This window comes from Curcuma longa, chromosome 1 (assembly GCF_044706935.1).
Source record: "Curcuma longa cultivar G26 ecotype Majalengka, Jawa Barat chromosome 1, ITB_CL_G26_1.1, whole genome shotgun sequence".
In the NCBI taxonomy this organism is placed as follows: Eukaryota; Viridiplantae; Streptophyta; class Magnoliopsida; order Zingiberales; family Zingiberaceae; genus Curcuma; species Curcuma longa.
Genome location: NC_133861.1, coordinates 11,175,971 through 11,194,971, shown reverse-complemented (window position 1 = coordinate 11,194,971; position 19,001 = coordinate 11,175,971). Strand labels below are relative to the sequence as shown.

Below are 19,001 nucleotides of genomic sequence, written 5' to 3'. Positions count from 1 at the left end.
CTCGTGCTCAACCTTCTCTGTTTGTTCCAACTTCTTGTAAGTTTATCTATATCAAGAAATTAACTCAAATATTCTCTGAACTTCTGTTCCTATGCATTTATTTAGATCTACACTAACTTGTAGACCAAATTCATCAGGATGAAATAAAGGCTTTACCTATTAAGACGAACCAAAAGAATCGATTCTCCAAAACAAACAATGCTAAATGTTTTGGTCAGGGTATCATTGCCAAATTCAGCACAATCTTAATCTTCTGAATATACAGCATGAGCTGTCGTATCTTCCAAGTTTAGTTGCTTTATTTTCAACTAATGAAATAAAATTAATATTATTTTCTTTAAATGTAACATATTGTATACTTTTTTTTCTTAATAAAATATGTTTAACATTCTCGAATCATATAAAGCCACAATAGACATGAATAGTAATCCAAATATTGCTTTTGATATTTGAGGAATGCTCAAATCGGATCCATCCTTCTTTTAACCAAAACATCTCCTGTTTTGAAGGTAACTTAGATTCTTAAAGCGAGTTGTTTGGTCTAAAAATTTAACAAATAAATTTTATTTTAGAATTTAGAATTTAGAGTGTAATAGACTTAATTAATTTTAGTTAATTAAAATAAAAATAAACTGGTTTGGACTTTTTAAAATATATCGGCTTTCGATCTGTTTTTCGACTTAACCAAAACCAATAAAAGAAGGTTGCGGCACAAGTCACCAGGCGACTGCAGACGCCGCCAAACCTTCTCCAGCTTATTATACTACAGTGGGAAAAACAAAGGGGTAAAAAGAAATCGCCGGGGAGAGTAGCAGATCTAAAGGCCGTGGACTTTGGTTCTTAAATCTAATCGACGCCCATCTTGTCTCTCCCACACGCGTCATTGGAGCTCTAAGAAGGCTTGCTCTTTCTCTTGCAGATCGTTTAAAGGAGATAAGAGGGATTGAGGGAGATATTGATTGCTGCGAGGCGGTGATGCTACGGCCATGGCGGATACTTGGAGAACAGCCTTCGTGATTAGGATTTTCTCAGGTAGTTAATTCTTCATTCCCTTTTCTTATTTTGGGGCAAGCCAGTTTCAAAACCTTACCTGCGTTTACCTCTTTAGATCTGCTGTTCTGTTTGGAGAGACGAGTTTTTTTTAAGAATGTTTAATTTAAAGAAAAAAACTTCTTTTTGAAGAAAGACCGTTTTAGCTTTTTAATTGCTTAGCTATCTCTTTTTTTTTTTTTTTTTTTTTTGCAAAAAAAAAATCAAGTTTTTTTTTTTTTTTTTTGCTCTGGGTTAGGATTTTGATGGTCGACCCGACCTTACAGGTCTCTGTGCGTTTTACTTTGTTATAATTGATTAAAAATGAGGGCAATGATGAGAGTGGACGAATGGTTTTAATGAGCATGTACTGTGTTCTCCCTGATAGAATTTGATTAAGTTGCATGAAACTACACCTTAGAGAACATTGAAACATTGTCTGCCATGATGGGGTAAAGAGATGTTTACGCTTTTCAGATTATGAAATAGCATATTTTCCATTTCAAAAATCCAGTATTGCATATGCTTCCTTTTAATCTATAAATCTCTCATAGATACCTTAAGCTTTAATTAAACTCATATTGATGTTCTTATCATATCTTAATAGCTATCAAATTGAACTTTTCCTCTCCTCTTCTATTTGCTTTTCATTTTTATTTCCTTTTATTCATACTTTTTTGTATTCAAATGTCATTTCAAAATATTTAATGAATATACTTCAAAAGGTTGACAAAATAGATTGGTAAGTGATTAAATTCAAAGGCACTTCATATCATATATGCAGTTAGTGGGCTATATTGTCAATTACAATCATTAAGTTACTAAAAAAATTGAGATAAACTCACTAATGACATATGCACAAGATTTTAAGTTTTAGAATGTTTATACGATTAGATTTTGATGTGGCAAATATGCAAAAAAGGTATATTTCTAAGGATATTTGCAAATTTTTTGGAGGGTAATGTGTTTATTGTCGTCTCAACTTCAAATTTTTTGACACTAACAACTTGTAGTTTTCATGATTATATATATTGTTTATGAAGTTCATAATTTGTAACAATTATAGCCATAACTAATCCACCAGTTATATTCTCTGTAAGTTTAATTAGTCTAGAGTGCTTGTATGACTGACATTGTTACAACAACTAAGTCATACAATAAACATGCAGTATTCTTTGAAACATCCAACACGTTCTGTTAAATGTCACAAACCTCGATAGCTATCATGTGACTGTTGGTGATGTAGCCCAACTCATCAAAGTAATGGAGAATTTTACACTTGGGCTGACATATAGCTATGATTTGTCACACATCAGAATACATGTATAAGAGACTGAAAATTAATAGTCCATGCTATACACTTAGCTTTGGTGTTTATTTACTGGACTGTGATGTTAGGTTAATCTCTTACTTTGGATCCCGAGTCATTGTTTGGCTTGAATCTTGGATAGGAAATATGGCAAATGTCAGACTACTTGGATGTAAATTTGATTGGTAGTTCTCTGGATCTATATAGGTTTAATATCTAATACTGCAGCATTGTGTTGGAGGTAGAAAAAAGAAGAATGAGGATCAGAAACAAACACCGGAAATCATCTGCTTTCCATTGCAATGCAGGAAGCAGATGGTCGTATTTAGCTATTTGGAGCTTGACGGGATTCTTTTTCATTGTATATTTCTATGCCCATATACACCAAAATGACAAGCAGGACATTCTTGTGCACTTGAATCATCTTGTTGATACTAGAGAAATGGAGAAAGTAGAAAGAGAGGAGTTTCATTTTTCGCCTCCAAAAGATCGGCGATCTCCTCGTGCTGTAAAGAGAAAGGGACCGAGAAAACCGAGTACAATAATTCGTGAATTTTTAGATGAATCTTCTCAAGTGCATTCCTTTTTCTTCCCTAACAAAAAGACTGCAATAAGCCTAATTAAAGAAGGGAATGACAGCATGCATTTCTATCCGGGTCGACTTTGGCTTGACACAGATGGTAACCCAATTCAAGCTCATGGCGGAGGACTTCTGTATGATGATAATTCAAAGACATACTACTGGTACGGAGAGAACAAAGATGGCCGGACGTATCATGCTCACCAGAGGTCAGCTGCACGGGTCAGTTTAATCCTTATGCTTTATACTTGTTATGTTGTTAATTTGATTAAAAATTATCCTTTAATGCCTCCTGTAAATGCCAGCTTTAGTTTTTGATTGCATAGTGTTCCAAATAGCTGCAGCCATTCTAAATTCATCTCCTTAATCGTCTGTACTTGTTTGTTTAACGTATGGTGATCATTCTTTTTTTCTCTTCCTTTTCTTATTTAAAAGTGGAAGAATTTTATAAAGAAATGGCTAATAATATAGGGGTTCTAAAACTTGATATTGCTTGTACCATAGTTTACCGTGATATGATTCTTCATTCTCATTTTTCAACAGGTTAAACAAATTTTGAGTGTCTCTAAATCTGTATGTAACTTGAAGTCCACAATCGTCATATCCATGTCATTATCCATCTCTATAATTTTAAGAATTCCATGTATCGTTACCATATTCCTCTAACAATTAGAGATGGTGAATTACACCCTTGGTCTTTATATTACTTTGTCCAAAAATGTTTATGGGTGATGAATTACTCTTTATATTTCATATTCCTGTCCATGTGCCTTTCTTCTATCTATGAAACTTAAACTCGTCATATCCATGTCATTATCCATCTCTATAATTTTAAGAATTCCATGTATCGTTACCATATTCCTCTAACAATTAGAGATGGTGAATTACACCCTTGGTCTTTATATTACTTTGTCCAAAAATGTTTATGGGTGATGAATTACTCTTTATATGTCATATTCCTGTCCATGTGCCTTTCTTCTATCTATGAAACTTAAACATACTTTCCTAATTCGTGGATAATTAATTCATTTTTGTAAAATACTTGTTCCATGGATTCTGAAATTTCATTCTGTTATCCCTTGAGAAAAATGGACTTGCTCAATTACATATTTTTTTCCAGGTCGATATTATTGGAGTCAACTGCTATTCCTCAAAAGACTTGTGGACATGGACCAACGAAGGGATTGTTCTACCAGGAGAGGAAACCAATGTCTCCCATGATCTTCACAAGTTTAATGTCCTCGAGCGCCCTAAAGTTATCTACAATGATAAAACTGATAAGTATGTCATGTGGATGCACATCGACGATGTCAATTACACTAAAGCCTCAGTTGGGGTGGCTGTCAGTGACTCTGCAAGAGGACCTTTTACATATCTGTATAGCATGCGACCTCATAACTGTGACAGTAGGGACATGACCATCTTCAAGGACGACAATGGAGAAGCATACATCATCTACTCATCCAACGACAACAGTGAGCTCCATGTTGGTCCCTTAACAGATGACTACCTCAATGTGGCTGGGTTCATGAGGCGAATTTTAGTCGGACGGCATCGAGAGGCTCCTACCTTGTTCAAGCACCAAGGAATCTACTATATGATCACTTCTGGTTGTTCAGGGTGGGCTCCTAACAAGGCACTAGCTCACGCAGCTGAGTCGATCATGGGCCCGTGGGAGACGATGGGAAGTCCTTGTGTTGGAGGGAACAGAGTCCTAAGGTCGACCACATTTTTTGCACAGGGCACCTTTGTACTACCTTTGCGAGGCTTGCCTGGTACATTCATTTTTATGGCAGACCGATGGAACCCTTCTGAGCTTAAAGATTCAAGGTACGTATGGTTGCCTCTGACCATCGGAGGATTGGCTGATGAACCCTTAGACTACAATTTTGGGTTTCCTCATTGGCCGAAGGTGTCGATATATTGGCACAGGCGATGGCGATTGCCAGAAGGCTGGAGAAATGAGGAAAGATGATTCATCTCCTAATGTGAGTTGTAAGAATTTGATTACTTTATTGCTAATGTGTATATAAATGTATCTTAATTGTTAGCACATTTTTACATTTGTTTCGATCAGGGAGATCTTAATCTACTTTTCGTCCATTTTGCCATAGTTTCTGCCTGATTGATTGATCTATCTGAAGAGGTTTAAATTTGGTAAAGTCTCAATCCATTATACATTTATAATATCAATCAAACTAATTAATCTTTCGTAAGTATATTACTTTGTTTAGGAGCAGAGCAGAAGATTCCAGTTATGGTCCATTTCCAGCCCACCCTGGTGGTCGGTGGGAAATTTCCGTGGGAGCCCACTTATTATCATTTTTTTTTGTTGGGCGTCTGAGTTCCCTATGTGTACTCGTTTATTTTAGTCTAAAACTATAAACCTATCGGGCCTTGCAAGGCTATAGTCCATTTCCAGCCCACTAACAAGCCCACTTACGCGCTCCCAATCGGGCCTTGCAAGGCTACGTCCTCCGCCTCCGCCTCCGCCTCCTTCTGTTCCGCCGCGAAATCCCCGAACCCTAAACGCGAGGCTGGAGGCTCATTCTAATGCTCCGATGATCCCTCCTTCGCCGGAGGATCCCGCCGCCGAAAACCTAGTCAAGAACGTCGCTTCCGTCCTCCTCGCCTCCGGGACACCCTCCGCTCCTCCGCTCGAAGAGTCCCTCGCCCCTTTCCTGCCCCGCGTCTCCCCTCCGCTCGCGGCGTCCATCCTTTCTGCTGCGGCATCCTCCCCATCGTTTTCGTCCCCTGCTCCCCTTCTCGCCTTCTATCGACTCATCCAAAGCCGCTTTACCTTTCCCCCCGACAATTCCAACGCCGAGAAGCTTCTACCTTCCCTCGTTGCCCTCCTTCCTTTGCTCGTCCGGTTCAACAAGTTCAGCGACGTCAAGTCGCTGCTTCTCTCCTTCATCCCCCTCGACCGCCGCCGTCTCCTCCACCTTCATCTCCTTGGTCGCCACCCGAAGCTGCCAAAGTCCGTGCTCGACATCGCCGTCTCCTCCTATGCGCAACTCCGCCAACCTGACCTCGCCAACCAGATTTTCCAGATGATGCGCCGCCTTCGCCTCCGTCCCTCCCTAATAACCTCCAATGCTCTCCTCTCCGCCTTCGTCCACTCCCCCACCACCTCACCCTCCGTCCCGTTTTCTCTGTTCCAGGAGATGATTTCATTCGGCGTCTCCCCCAATATCAACACCTTCAACATCCTCATTTACGGTTTCTGCGCCCGTGCCCAATTTATTGACGCACACTCCCTGCTGTCCAGAATGGCCGGGTTTGGCGTTCACCCCGACACCATCACCTATAACACCATCCTCGACGGCTATTGCAAGAGGGGCATGCTGAAGGACGCACGAGATCTGCTCGCTGAAATGAAAACAAAGGATATCCCCCAAAATCGGTCCACCTATAATACGATAATTGCTGCCTACTGTCGCCAGGGGTGGCTGAAAGAGGCTAGAAAAGCCATTGAGGCAATGACGGAGTCCAATATCCCTCCAGACATTTGGACCTATAACATGCTTGTTGCTGGACTGTGCTGTGATGGCCGCATTGACGAAGCCTTCCGTTTGAAGGATGAGATGGAGAGACTTCACTCACCCCCTGACGTTGTCACCTATAATACACTTATCAATGGGTGCTTCCAATATAGCAGGAGCTTCGATGCGTTCCTTGTTTTTGGAGAGATGAGGCAAAAGGGCGTGAAACCAAGCTTGGTCACACATAACATTATTGTCAAAGGATTGTGCCGGGAGGGAAAGATGGCGGAGGCCGTTGAGTCACTGAGAAAGATGGAGGAGGAGGGAGTGATGCCAGATCCCATCACCTACAATACTTTGATCAGTGGTTACTGCAAAGCAGGGGAGGAGGGAAAAGCTTTCGAGTTGATGAATGAAATGGTTGAAAGAGGTCTTAAGATGGACACTTTCACTCTAAATACTGTCCTTTACAATCTCTGTAAATTGAAGAGGTTTGATGAGGCATGCAATATGCTTCGTAGCCCACCAAAGCAGGGTTTTGTGCCTGATGAAGTTAGCTATGGTACCATTATCGATGCCTATTTTAAGGACGGGAATCCTGATGAAGCAATGAAACTATGGGATGAGATGAATGAGAAAAAGATTTTGCCCCAAGTCACAACATATAATTCTGTTATCAGTGGATTGTGCAGGTCAGATAGAACAGCGGAAGCAATTAAGAAGTTAGATGAGCTTACGGAGAAGGGACTGGTGCCAGATGAGACTACATACAATACAATAATTCACGGACTCTGTAAAGAGGGTGATTTGGAGCAAGCTTTCCAGTTTCATAATAAGATGGTGGAGAAATCATTCAACCCAGATGTAGTTACATGTAGCATTCTTATGAATGGTTTGTGTAATGATGCTAAGGTTGATAAGGCTCTTAATTTGTTCAAGGCGTGGGTTTCAAAAGGGAAAGTGGTGGATGTAATTGCATATAATACTCTGATAAAAGGACTTTGCAAGGAGGGTAAAGTTGATGCTGCACTGGAACTTTTTGGTGGCATGGAGGATAAGGGTCTGAAACCTGATGCCTATTCTTACAGTTTAATCCAACACGCACTGTCTGAGGCAGGAAGATCAGAAGAAGTACAGAACATGCTGTCTAAGATGGTTGAGATGGGAAAATTGCCTGAGCAGTTGATTTTGCCAGGGTCATCAGAAATCCCAACTTTATCAGAGACAAACACGGAACAAAATGAGTTGTCTGATGCTTCAAAAGTGGATTCAGAAGATATTAGCTCTTCCACCTACTCGGAACGCATTAATGAGCTATGCGACAATGGGGAGTTCAAAGAAGCTAAGCTTGTTCTAGAAGAGATGAATAAGAAAGGTGTACCTGTCGATAATTCAGTTTATATCACTTTGATGGATGGATTTATTAAGCAGCAGAAGAGAATAACCAAAGGTCCTGGATAACTTTTTCAGCCAAATGCTTCTCCTTGATGCTTGCTGCTGTAGAAAAGATGACAGCAGAAAACTCAAGTCTTGTATCAACTTCAATTGGCTTAAAACTTGATTGAACACTTTAATAAGTATGAGGGAATGCCCAATAGGTTGAGGTACGCGAAAAAAATTTTGCACAATAGTTTTAATAGACAACTGTCTTTCTTCAAAGTAAATTGCTGTTTAAATATTTCTCTTATTTTACCTTCCCAAACTGCTTTTCTTTCAAAGATAATGTTTGTTTATCTGATTGTTCCATGTCATAATTATTCTGTTCATTGATCCATTGTTGTTCTTGCTTATCATGGATCTTCAGTTTCAATTATGTATCATGGATCTTCATTTTTAGTTACATATAAATGATTTTATATTATTCATATCGCCAACTAAATAATCAGAAAAATTTCATTTTATCAACAAGTTCTGTTTTATCCATAATATGTGTCAATCTTTAGCTAATATTTTGTGGTTCTATTTTTCTATTTCTGGTGAACCTATTCTGTGGCTCCTTAAGTCCTTTCTTGGATGAATTGCTCAAGAAACCATGTCTGATTTCTTCAGGGGATAGATTGGAATTCATTTTTCTATATCAATGAAATTGAAATCGAAGGCTCAATTTGAAGTGGAATTGAATGAAGGGACGTGTTTACTATGGTGGATCCCTATGGCTGAGGTGCAATAATTTTTCCTCGACTGTGTTGTTTACTAGCACATCTAATAGGTTAGTAGTCTAAATTTTTTTCAAAGAATACAATCCTGGGGCTTTATTCACAAATTGTTTGAAAATATTACCTGTCCTTCATACTGGTCCATATTCCAATAATATGCAATACTTAATAAATCATAGTTCTTAGTAGTTTCAGTATCAATGTTGTGCTTAGTAATCCTTTTGAAAGACACAAATCCGTTTCTAGTCATTTTCTAATCCTCTTATCTGCACCACATCAACAACAGAAAATGAAAATGGTACGTTTCTTGCTGGTACCATCTGGACTTCAAGATTAAGCCAATGACAACAGGAATATGCAATGGAAGATGGAAGAATGTTTATTTGCCATACTATGGAAGATGGAAGAAACCGTTTGTTCATTTGGTGGCTCTCTCGCAGGTTTAGTTGTTCTCTTCTTTTCCACCAATTGTTCAATGCAATAGCTTTGCTGTTCTCTTGATTGTGCTGACTCAACGTAGCCCGTTTTCACTGAGTTATTTTGTGTAGCCCCATTGCTGAGCTAATTTGGGTTCTACATGCGAACTGGTTCATGCTCAAGAATGGTTTCTACACAATTTTGTCAAAGCTCTTCTCAGACTAAAAATCAACTGGCTCCAAAGATACAAATGGTTTAGGATTAAGCTCCAATTATCCTATCACAGTTGAGTGATTGACATATAATTGTATTTACTATCATTTTTTCGTTAGTCAGCTTCCGACCAAAATAACACAAAGAATGATGCTGTCTCCATATTTGCCAAGGCTTATAACTTCTTTTGTTTTTTTGCTGCAAATATGGGGCATTTAATTGTCGTTATTCTCTGTTATTAAATCCAACTCAAGCCTGCAAATGAGTCTTGTTAATCAATTTGCGCAGATACACAATAATTAGAAATGAATTAAGCATGTCAGATGGTAGAATACCAGTGTATTAGATTCTTTGTTTATTGATTACTCGACGGCACGTTGGCAATTAGTCCTTAAAAGCAATTAGATTCTTTGTTATTCTGGTTTGTTTGTTGGATGTAGCCACACGATAAAATAGAGTGCGGGGGCGACGCTTTTTTTTTTTGGGAAAAAAAAACTAAAATACAACATTTCTCTACGCACAGACCACATTTGCGTGTTTTTATAATTGAATTGATGGAGATTCATTGCAGTGCCGGCCTGCACCTCTGCTTTTTTCCAACCTTGCCGACTCGTTATCATGCTGGCATTTTGTTTCTAATACCATTATTAACGAAATAACTTAATTTCAGCTGATTAAATTAATAATTTAGTAATCAACGTTTGGATAAAATTTCCATCAATGATAATACCAAGCATTCTACTTTAACAATTCATGAGCGCGTATAATTAAACTGTATCGTTTCAAGGGGTTAATTAATAATTTAAATTAATCTTTTAATAAGACAACTATCTGAATCGATAATTTAATTTCATCATTTAACCATACTGCCCTTTTTTTGCCAGTCTATCCAATTGCACAAAAGGGATGGATTATCATCCGATAAGAAAAAGGTTCTACACAAGCATGCAATAATTATTCCTTAATGTATTCGTGGAATAAAATAAATCAGTGAATGAAATAGAATTGAAATAATTATTAGTGTTTAACAAGTAAAATGCCATGTCAATAATGAAAATGAGTTAATTTTTTTCACAAGTTTATCGTGTATAACGTAGGCTTTGTGATCCTCTAAAGATATTTAAACATAATCAAAATTCACAAGTGTATTGTGTACAACGTAGGCTTTGTGACAAGATAATTAAACATAATCAAAATTGTTATGGTCTTTTTTGAAATCAAAAAGCGCTATCGTTGGGGTTGAAATTTGAGTTCTGACAGAATTTCAGTTTGGGCATGCCATAATCACCCTCTTTATAATCTTGAAGAGCTTTAGTTGCCAGGCACATGCCAACCAAACCAAACATTTCGTGTTGTAATAAATATGCTCAAAATTACCAGAACCATAATTAAGCTTATCAATTATGCAATGAGCATACTGCAGCACAATGTGAGGCCAAATTGATGCTACAAGAATATTCTTAATCACTGGTTATTTGTGCTACCCTCTACCTCGCATTCGCAAAGGCAATATATCATAATATTAAAGGCTTCCTTTTCTAAAAATAAAAATAGAAATAAAAAAAAATGAAAAAGAAAAAGAAAAAAAAAACAAACGACTTCATATACAAGCAGCAGCGATAAAATTGTGTAGGACTTCATCGACATGTGTCTTAACACATTTTAACTATTTTATCCATGCAAAACAGGCTGAAAACTAGTAGAAGGTTGAACCTAGACAATTTATTACCGTCTCCAAAAATCCTGCCTGCACCATCCATCAATTAAGGCGAACCATTATACAACGAACTTAATTTCTGGAGGCAGAGTTTAATAATAACACACAAAAATTAGGGCACGACAACTTTACCAATAACTAAATTCACCAAATATTCAATAAGGTAACACACATTAATGTATTGGGCATTGACCTATGAAATCAAAATATGAGGGTATCCTGCTCATGATAGTAATGCAAGAACAAGACGTCGACCAAAGGAATTAGCTAGCAGTTAAAAAAAGCAACTGTTGTCAGAATGCAAGCTGGTGACTACAAACTTTGCGTCATAATGATATTTGGATTATTCACTTGGTGCCCTTATCAAACACAGACTCAAATACCAACACAAACCTAATACACTTATCGATCACCTGCAAACGTTTTTTAGAAAGTCAAGTCAAATACTTCAACGTACCACCTGCATTTAAACTCCAGACCGACTTGGGCTTATGGTCCAAAAAACATAGCTACTTATGTGATAAAAGCAAGCACTAGTAATCTAAGTAGATGATATCAGGAATTAAAGATAGGTTGAAATGAGAATTGAATACAATGCCCAACAAAATAATAAAAAAAGACCCATCAATCATGGAATTAAAAAAAAAAAAGTTGATTCAGAATGATCCCAAATGTAGTTGAACCATCTTTGAAGAGCTCCTTACATTAAAACACATAATAATTGGTTGCTCAGATACTTGTGCTTAGTTAGAAAGGAAGGTATTAAGAAGAACATACAAATCTGACCTATACCTTAATCCTTACAGTCTGGTATTTTAAGAAAATAAATTAGAGGTATTTAGACACTGAACCATGCATTTGCAATGTAACATAAAGTTTAAGATAAGGATCTACTAACCCCTATACATTTATCAGATATCTTATCTGGTCCCAATATTCTAAACAACTTATTAGAAAGTGAGTTAGATAAAGTTGATCAGACGTGGTCAAGGAGTTCACTAAGTTGCTAGAAAGCCAGCCACACAATCAGGTATCTGGTAATTGTAGCTAAATTTTAAATGAAAATGATTCAAGCAATACGCTAATACGTATTAGATAACCAAATTCAGCAAAAAAATGAAAACAAAAGATAAGTAGATATTACCATATTGATTTAACAGCACTAGCAAAAGATCCAGCTGCTCCAATCTAAAGTCTCCAGAATGCCAAAGAACAAAAAGTCAGAATTGAAGAGCTTGGATTTGGATACATATATAATAAGCAGATGTAGATATCTATTTTCTAAACCAATTGAAAAAAAAATCCAGTCCATATAGCCATGGGTACAGAAAATATAAACAAAATATATATCATGAGTAAAACAGAGATGAAAATTACCAGTGCTAGTGAGAAATAAAGAATATAATATAAAATATAGCATAAATAATACATAAATCGAGATCATTTTGATGCTGAAGATACTACATGACAGAATTAAATTAGCAGAAGAATAAGAAACTGTCAAATCAAATCTTTAAAATCAACGGCCATAGATACTAAATTTCACAAGAGATACATAATCTAGGTTCAAACCCAAAGACTATCTTTCACTGGAGAACTGTAATATCTACAGATCAAAAGACTCTCCCGTCCAAAATCATTCATAAGCATATTAAGCTGCCCATCAAACTAAACATGCTACCTTCTTTGGTTGCCTTCTTAGCACCTAAAAGAGTGCTGATAGTAAATAGCCCTGATAGAACAAAAGAGAGAATTAGATGCTTAATTCCCGAAAGTTTATTGTAAAAGAACAGATTTTGCAGAAGTTGTAACTCAAGTAATACAGCAGTCCAAATTTTGAGGCCAAATAACCCATCAACTTAAACAGTTTAATGATAATTTTTTCACAATGTATTTCAAGTTGAGCACATTTATGTCTGACATGATAAAGATGAAATTTCTCTGTGATCTTATGCCAAAATTACTTGTATTTTCAAAAAGAACTGAACTATGAACAAGGATTCACATATTTCAATACTGCCAAGCAGGCTGAATCAGACAGCAGCAACAAAAAAATAGTCAGTTCTATATCTCCAAAAGCAACGAACAAGAATAATTTACAAAGAAAATGCCTTCAGCAAGTTATCTTACAAGAAACAGATTAACATCCCAATGATAAGAACTCCCATGTGAGAAGGCATTCAAACCATTGATCTCTTCGACTCCTCATTAACATGATCCATGATGCTCCAGCCAAGTGAAAACACAAATAAATGCCCAAGAATTAGATGGGTGGGGAAAAAATTTAGCTCACAAGGTAGATGTGAACAGCATTTTGACAGTCAGAATAAATCAGCACCATAGTTCACTTGCCCGTGATAAATGGATGACTCAAAGCTTGAGATACTGTCATCCTCTTTTCAGGGTCCAATACAAATATTCGATCTAAAAGATCCTTAAAACTTGATGACAATTTTGGATCCTCGCCAGGAAAACTCGATATGAGGGCACCAATGTCCTTTGGCTTAATGTTGAACAGTAGTCTCTTAATAGGCTGTCCACAAGAGAGAAAGATGTTAAAAGTATGTCCAAAATCATTCTAAGAATATAAAAACAAGTGGTGTTAAAAAAAAAGACAAAAGAATAATAATACAAACCTTCTTTGTAACCGGATCCTCCTCAGTGGCATGAAAGTTCAAATCTTGATCAAAATGCTGATCTGTGAAGGCACCCTGCAGAAAATGAAATTTAAACATTATCCAGAGGCACAAAAAAGTACTAGAGTAGAATGAGGAACTTTCCACGTGATACAATTGAGAAAAACAAAAGAAAAACAAACAAAAATTTGTGACATGTAGTATGGCACAAATTGCAGAGTATATAATTTCAATTCAGTATCAGAAATTTCAAAGACATAAATGTCTCCAGGAGAATAAATTCTCTGTTTGATTCTGACCTTGCGAAGCATCTTTTTGGGAAAAGGGCCCTTTAACTCCATATGAAGTCGAAGCATATCATTGTTGGATGGCCCAGGAAAGAGAACTTTTCCTGTGTAAAGTTCATAGAGACAACAGCCAACTGACCACATATCCATGGGATGGTCATATGGCAATCCAAGAACTACAAAAGAGAATCTAATCAGTCTGCTAATCATAACATGATAACAAGATGATCTGAAAGATTTACGAATACAAGAATATGATGAACCAAAAAGGATAAGCACAGTATATACAGAATGAATGTGTCTAAGGAAAAGATTTACACAAAAAGAAATGATTTGAATCAACACTTACTTATTTCTGGTGCACGATAAAACCGGCTAACAAGATATGGGGTAATCTCATTCTTACCCGCAAACATGGCGTTGCCAAAATCACAAAGCTTTAGAACATTTTTGGCCTCATTTACCTAAGTGTAGAATCAAAATTTACACATAAGGTCAGATATCAGCAAATGTGTCTCACTTGCTCAAACAGAATGAAATGAGAACAAAAATTAATCAAGAATAGCTACCAGCATGTTATCTGGCTTAATATCACAATGCAGAACGCCACAATTTCGGAGGTGTTTCAGCGCAATGAAAAGCTGCTTCGCGTATGCCCGCACAGCAGTAAGCTTGAGTCCAATGTTACGACCAAATTTCTTTAGAACCTCACGAAGGTTCATATGAAGAGATTCAAAAACTAAGCAAAGATGATTCCGATACTTGAAAGATGAGATAAACCTAACACAATGCCGCTTGTCCTCAGGATCAGCTCCCGCCAATTTCTTCAAAATGACTAGTTCATCTTGACCAGCCTTGTACCTAGAGAAAATTTTAAATCACATATTAAATAGATGAAAATTATTTAAATAACTTAGGAAACACTTTCTGCACTTAAATATAAAGGTTTTATTATTTTACATGGTTTCATTATTGCGTATTATTTTAATAGCTACTTCAGGATCACTCTTCCTAGCCTTGAGATCCTTTACACGAACAACTGTGGAGAAAACACCCTTTCCATGAGCTGCTACAACTTCATAACGACCATCAAGCAGTTCCCCAAACCTGTAACCTGAAGAGGGAAACTAGCTTATGAAAAGGCAAATTCTCAAGTTCAACAGAACAATTGTGAGGAAAATTGCTAGACCAAAATATGGACAAACTTACTATAATAACCCTCTGCATCATCCCAATTGTCATAAAGACAACTTTGATCTATTTGTGGTCCTTCATCCTTGACCTACAAAGAGATAAGAAGCACATACTAGTATAAGAAGATAAATTTAATTAGCATTTGCTATCAACTCCACCAACCAATGTTGATTGCCTTGTAACCTACTCCAAATACAATGTATGAACATATAAACTGAAAGCTTCATCTAAGAAAAAAGAGTGTATCAATGAAAGTCAGGTGCATTTTAACATGGGCAGCATTTACAGATTATATAGCACATTAACAAGATAAAAGATAAAATCCACTGTATGCAATTTTGAAGGGGATATCACAAGGATTAACTTAGTATGCATTCATTAAATCACGCCAATCTCAATCAGATATCTTTAGATAGGCAATAATAGACCACATTATTAAATAATACCTTGAGGAATAAGGTTTACAGCAAACAAAGAATATATAGACTAGTCCTATAGTAACATACCCTTATTTAAGTATTAAACTCGTGAGAAATTGGCCTATGAGATCATCTAAATTTAACATTTTAAAACTATATTCCCTTGTTATGCATAGACAACAAGAACTCATTCACAACTCAAGAGTTTGAAGTTTTGATTCCTAAACGGTGTAACATGTAAGTTACCATCCATTATTGTCAATTCCAATTTTTTAATCGATGTTTCCTACTCCTTTATTTTTGGAACAATATCACAGCCCTATTTTCATCCTTCAATTATTTATGTACTATTCTCCCTTTCCTATAAACAAAAAATAAGGGGAGTACCAACTAACCATTACCACCCAATAGCAATAGAAGAAAACAGGATTTAGAAATACAAATTTTTTGTATAATTCTTCAAAACATATATGAAATTGTCCAAAAGATAAATTTTACTCCAGTTGGCTTTATTGAATGTCAGATTATTAACAAATTAGTTTTCTTCATTACATTCATAATAATATATTTAATTCCTTAACCTTCCCATAGATAGGGTTACAACTAATCCAGATTGCAATAAACCATAGGCTTTTTTTGGGATCAAGAGGAAGAATCAGAAGGGAAAGAGAAGTTAAAAATCTGCTATTGGGGAGAAAATATATTGTTGAGGTGGATAAGGAAAAAAGGAAAAGATTTTACACCTCTCATAAAAAAACTCAAAATTGAGAAAATTATAGAGAGAATTAATAGTTTTGTTTTCCTTTATTTAGTTACAGAGCCTTCAATTTGAAGAACTCTTGGAGAAAGAATTAGTAGCTTTTGCTTCCCTCATTTCCCATTCTAACTAGTATGCAAAATTCAGACAACAATGTTTCTGTTAGTTTCACTTGCTCTGTCCTTCCCCACTCCATCCTTTTCCCATACTTTTCCTTCCTAATTATTTCCTATTAGGCCCAAACATTGGTGCTATGTTACTACAATAAAAGATGCAAGAAAGTGAAACTAGATAAGAGTCATTACCAATATAATATATTTTTATCTAGAATATTAAAACTATAGGAATTTGTTCTTGTAAATACCATAACATAATATTTGTTTGCAAAGTAGATGATCTTCCACCACAAAATAACTAATCCACGTACCAGTCAACCTTTTCCGATTGCTAAAATCTGCTACAAAGTTTATATCTCCGTGCATTGAACACTAAAGCCATGGAACCTCAATAACCTTGATCCACATGAACTAGGGGAATCATCTCTAAGACAAATTAGTAACACCTATATCCTCTGTTCCACTTAAGTCCATATTTACTACTTTGCTAAATGCAGCTATCCAATATAATAGCTAGCTAGAAAACTACTAATGCAGCTGAATCAATCATCCAAAACAATGACTCAGTATATCCTTCATTCCATCTAAGTTAGTCTATATTTACTACTTTGCTAAATTCACTATTCGTATAGTAGTTAGCTAAGAAGGAAAACTAATGCAGCGAAAACCAACAACCCAAAATGGCGACTGTATAAAAATTCCTATCACATCAAAATCCAAAGTTGAAAAACTGCACAGCATACAGAAAAGACTTAATAAGCAATGTCAAAGAGTTTACCATTTTGCTAACCCCAGCAGGCGATTCTCCAAATATGTCATCACTAAACATGTCTGTAGATCTCTCACTCTAAATAGAATAAACAGATAAGAAACCAACTTTAATAATGAATTCATTCAGTAAATAACTATGCTGAAACTAACCTTTGGTGTACCCTCCCCAAGTTCTCCAGCAGTGTTCGATGCTTTATCGACCAGATTTACAATTTGCACAGATGACTTTTTCACAGTAAATGATGTGTCACCATCAGATGCATCTCCAAAATCATTTGCACTTTCGAGCTCATGATCATTAGGTTTATCCACAAGAATTGTAGCTTGTGGGCCTTGTTGCTTCTCCTTATCCGAAGTAGCTTTATCATTTGCTTCAAATTAAAAAGATGAGGACTTATCATCCAAAGTAAAGTTACAGTGAATAGAAATCGATACGTGAAAGTATACACATAAATTAGTCTTATTCAGATTATCAAGCAATATGGAAGTTGACGAGCAAAGAGTATCACCATTCACATTGCCATCGGATGAAGATTCCACCTGTTGTAGCTGACGTTGTCTGTATTTTTCCAATATAGCTTGCCTTCTCTTTCTGCTTTCTTCTTTAATCTTGTCAGCATCTTCTTCATCCTGCTTGGCAAGTTGTTGTGTAATCCTTTCTTGGTAGTCATCTTCTTCTTCCTCCCTGATATATATACAATATGAGACATTAAAGGCAACAAGATTAAGTTAAAATGTACAATCAACAATATATACCCTATATAAACCATACCTAATAGACTTTTGCTTGTCTTCTTTGAGATGGTCAGTATGAAAACCTGCCTCATTAGACCGTGATTTGTCCTTGTGATGCTGCGCTTCATCATGCCTCGAGTGTCTAGATTCCATGTGCTTATCCCTGTTAGCGCCTATCTTTTTCTATCTGTGCATGATTTCTTCTCATCATTCTGCACATTAACTTCCCGTCCCGAGCTCGATTCTTATCTCTATGATCATCAACTATGTTTCTTTCCTGTCTACTATCCCGCCTCTCCTTCTTAAGGTCACTACGGGAATCTCTAACTCTTTCACTTTTACTAATGCTGTATCTTTCTCTATTCCTATCCTTGTCTCGGACATCATGATTGTCCTCCCTTCTATCATATCTACTATAACTACTACTCCCCTTTCTGAAATAACTTTTTTGAACTCAACATTGTCTTTGTCTCTAGCGCTGCCTCTGGATCTTTCCCTTACATTATGTCTTGCACGACTTCCATGCTGGTGCTCCCGATCATGTCTGTTATGACTGCCAATCCTCTCTCTTTCCCTATGAGTCCTTATATCTGAGTCCGCATTATCCCTGTCTCTGGCAGCTCTACTGTTTCTTTCCCTCTCCCTTTCTTTGTCCCAATTTCCATGCCTGTCATCTTGTATTCTACTGATGCTATTCTCTCTTTCATTCGGTAGTTCATTATTGCTTGCTCGATTAATAGCAATGTCATTATCCAACCTATTATATCTACCAGAATCATCCCTTGAACCTCCTGAATCAACCAGATCATCACCATTGGCTAAGGGTCGTGAAACCTTCTCATAAGATAGCCTCTCTGTGTGATCAAAGGACCTAGACCTATCTTGATGTTGTCCGTCATCATGAAAACTTTCAGAAAATGGAGATCTTCCAATTTCACAGTGCTTGTCCAACAATCTTTTGGAAGAAATGCATCTGCTCCTATCAGATTGCCTTCCATAAACATCCCTTGAATCCACATAATAATCACTTGAGTCAAGCATCCCTGAGTCACTGTCAGAATTTCTTTTTTCAAGGTCATCCTCTTTTCCATGATTCATTAAATGAGAATGTCCTCTAGAAACAGGAGATCTTGATCTTACATGAACTTTTGAGTCATTTACATCATTCTCTGATGATTTT

At 36.6% G+C, this 19,001-nt stretch overlaps 2 protein-coding genes and 1 pseudogene across 8 annotated transcripts; 2 read left to right on the top strand and 1 right to left on the bottom strand.

Annotated features, from left to right (window-relative positions):
- The first annotated feature begins 733 nt into the window (after window positions 1-733).
- Window positions 734-4,991, top strand: LOC141821043 (uncharacterized). 6 transcript variants are annotated; one of them, XM_074708440.1, is made up of 4 exons: window positions 734-836; window positions 920-1,032; window positions 2,647-3,140; window positions 4,039-4,991. In XM_074708440.1, exons 2-4 carry the CDS (start codon window positions 987-989, stop codon window positions 4,891-4,893), a joined length of 1,395 nt encoding a protein of 464 aa, XP_074564541.1. In that variant the 5' UTR covers window positions 734-836; window positions 920-986; the 3' UTR covers window positions 4,894-4,991. The 6 variants fall into 6 exon arrangements, with proteins under 6 accessions (XP_074564541.1, XP_074564512.1, XP_074564535.1 ...); XM_074708411.1 differs by having other exon boundaries at window positions 2,584-3,140; XM_074708434.1 differs by having other exon boundaries at window positions 734-1,032.
- Window positions 4,992-5,479: 488 nt separating this feature from the next.
- LOC141820983 (uncharacterized) lies at window positions 5,480-8,990 on the top strand. Of its 2 annotated transcripts, none has more exons than XM_074708379.1 (2): window positions 5,480-8,007; window positions 8,846-8,990. In XM_074708379.1, the coding sequence occupies exon 1, from the start codon at window positions 5,480-5,482 to the stop codon at window positions 7,862-7,864; it is 2,385 nt and encodes a 794-aa protein (XP_074564480.1). In that variant the 3' UTR covers window positions 7,865-8,007; window positions 8,846-8,990. The 2 variants fall into 2 exon arrangements, 1 of the variants encoding a protein (XP_074564480.1); XR_012601191.1 differs by lacking the exon at window positions 5,480-8,007 and adding an exon at window positions 8,371-8,564.
- A 4,179-nt stretch (window positions 8,991-13,169) lies between these two features.
- Window positions 13,170-18,987, bottom strand: LOC141830112 (uncharacterized; annotated as a pseudogene).
- Window positions 18,988-19,001: the final 14 nt, after the last annotated feature.

Bases quoted from the DNA above. Each gene is read 5' to 3' on its own strand.
- LOC141821043 (XM_074708411.1), top strand. From the start codon at position 987: ATGGCGGATACTTGGAGAACAGCCTTCGTGATTAGGATTTTCTCAG. The intron at 1,033-2,583 runs GTAGTTAATTCT...TGTTGGAGGTAG, and splicing joins CGTGATTAGGATTTTCTCAG to AAAAAAGAAGAATGAGGATC. The intron at 3,141-4,038 runs GTCAGTTTAATC...ATTTTTTTCCAG, and splicing joins ACCAGAGGTCAGCTGCACGG to GTCGATATTATTGGAGTCAA.
- LOC141820983 (XM_074708379.1), top strand. From the start codon at position 5,480: ATGATCCCTCCTTCGCCGGAGGATCCCGCCGCCGAAAACCTAGTCAAG.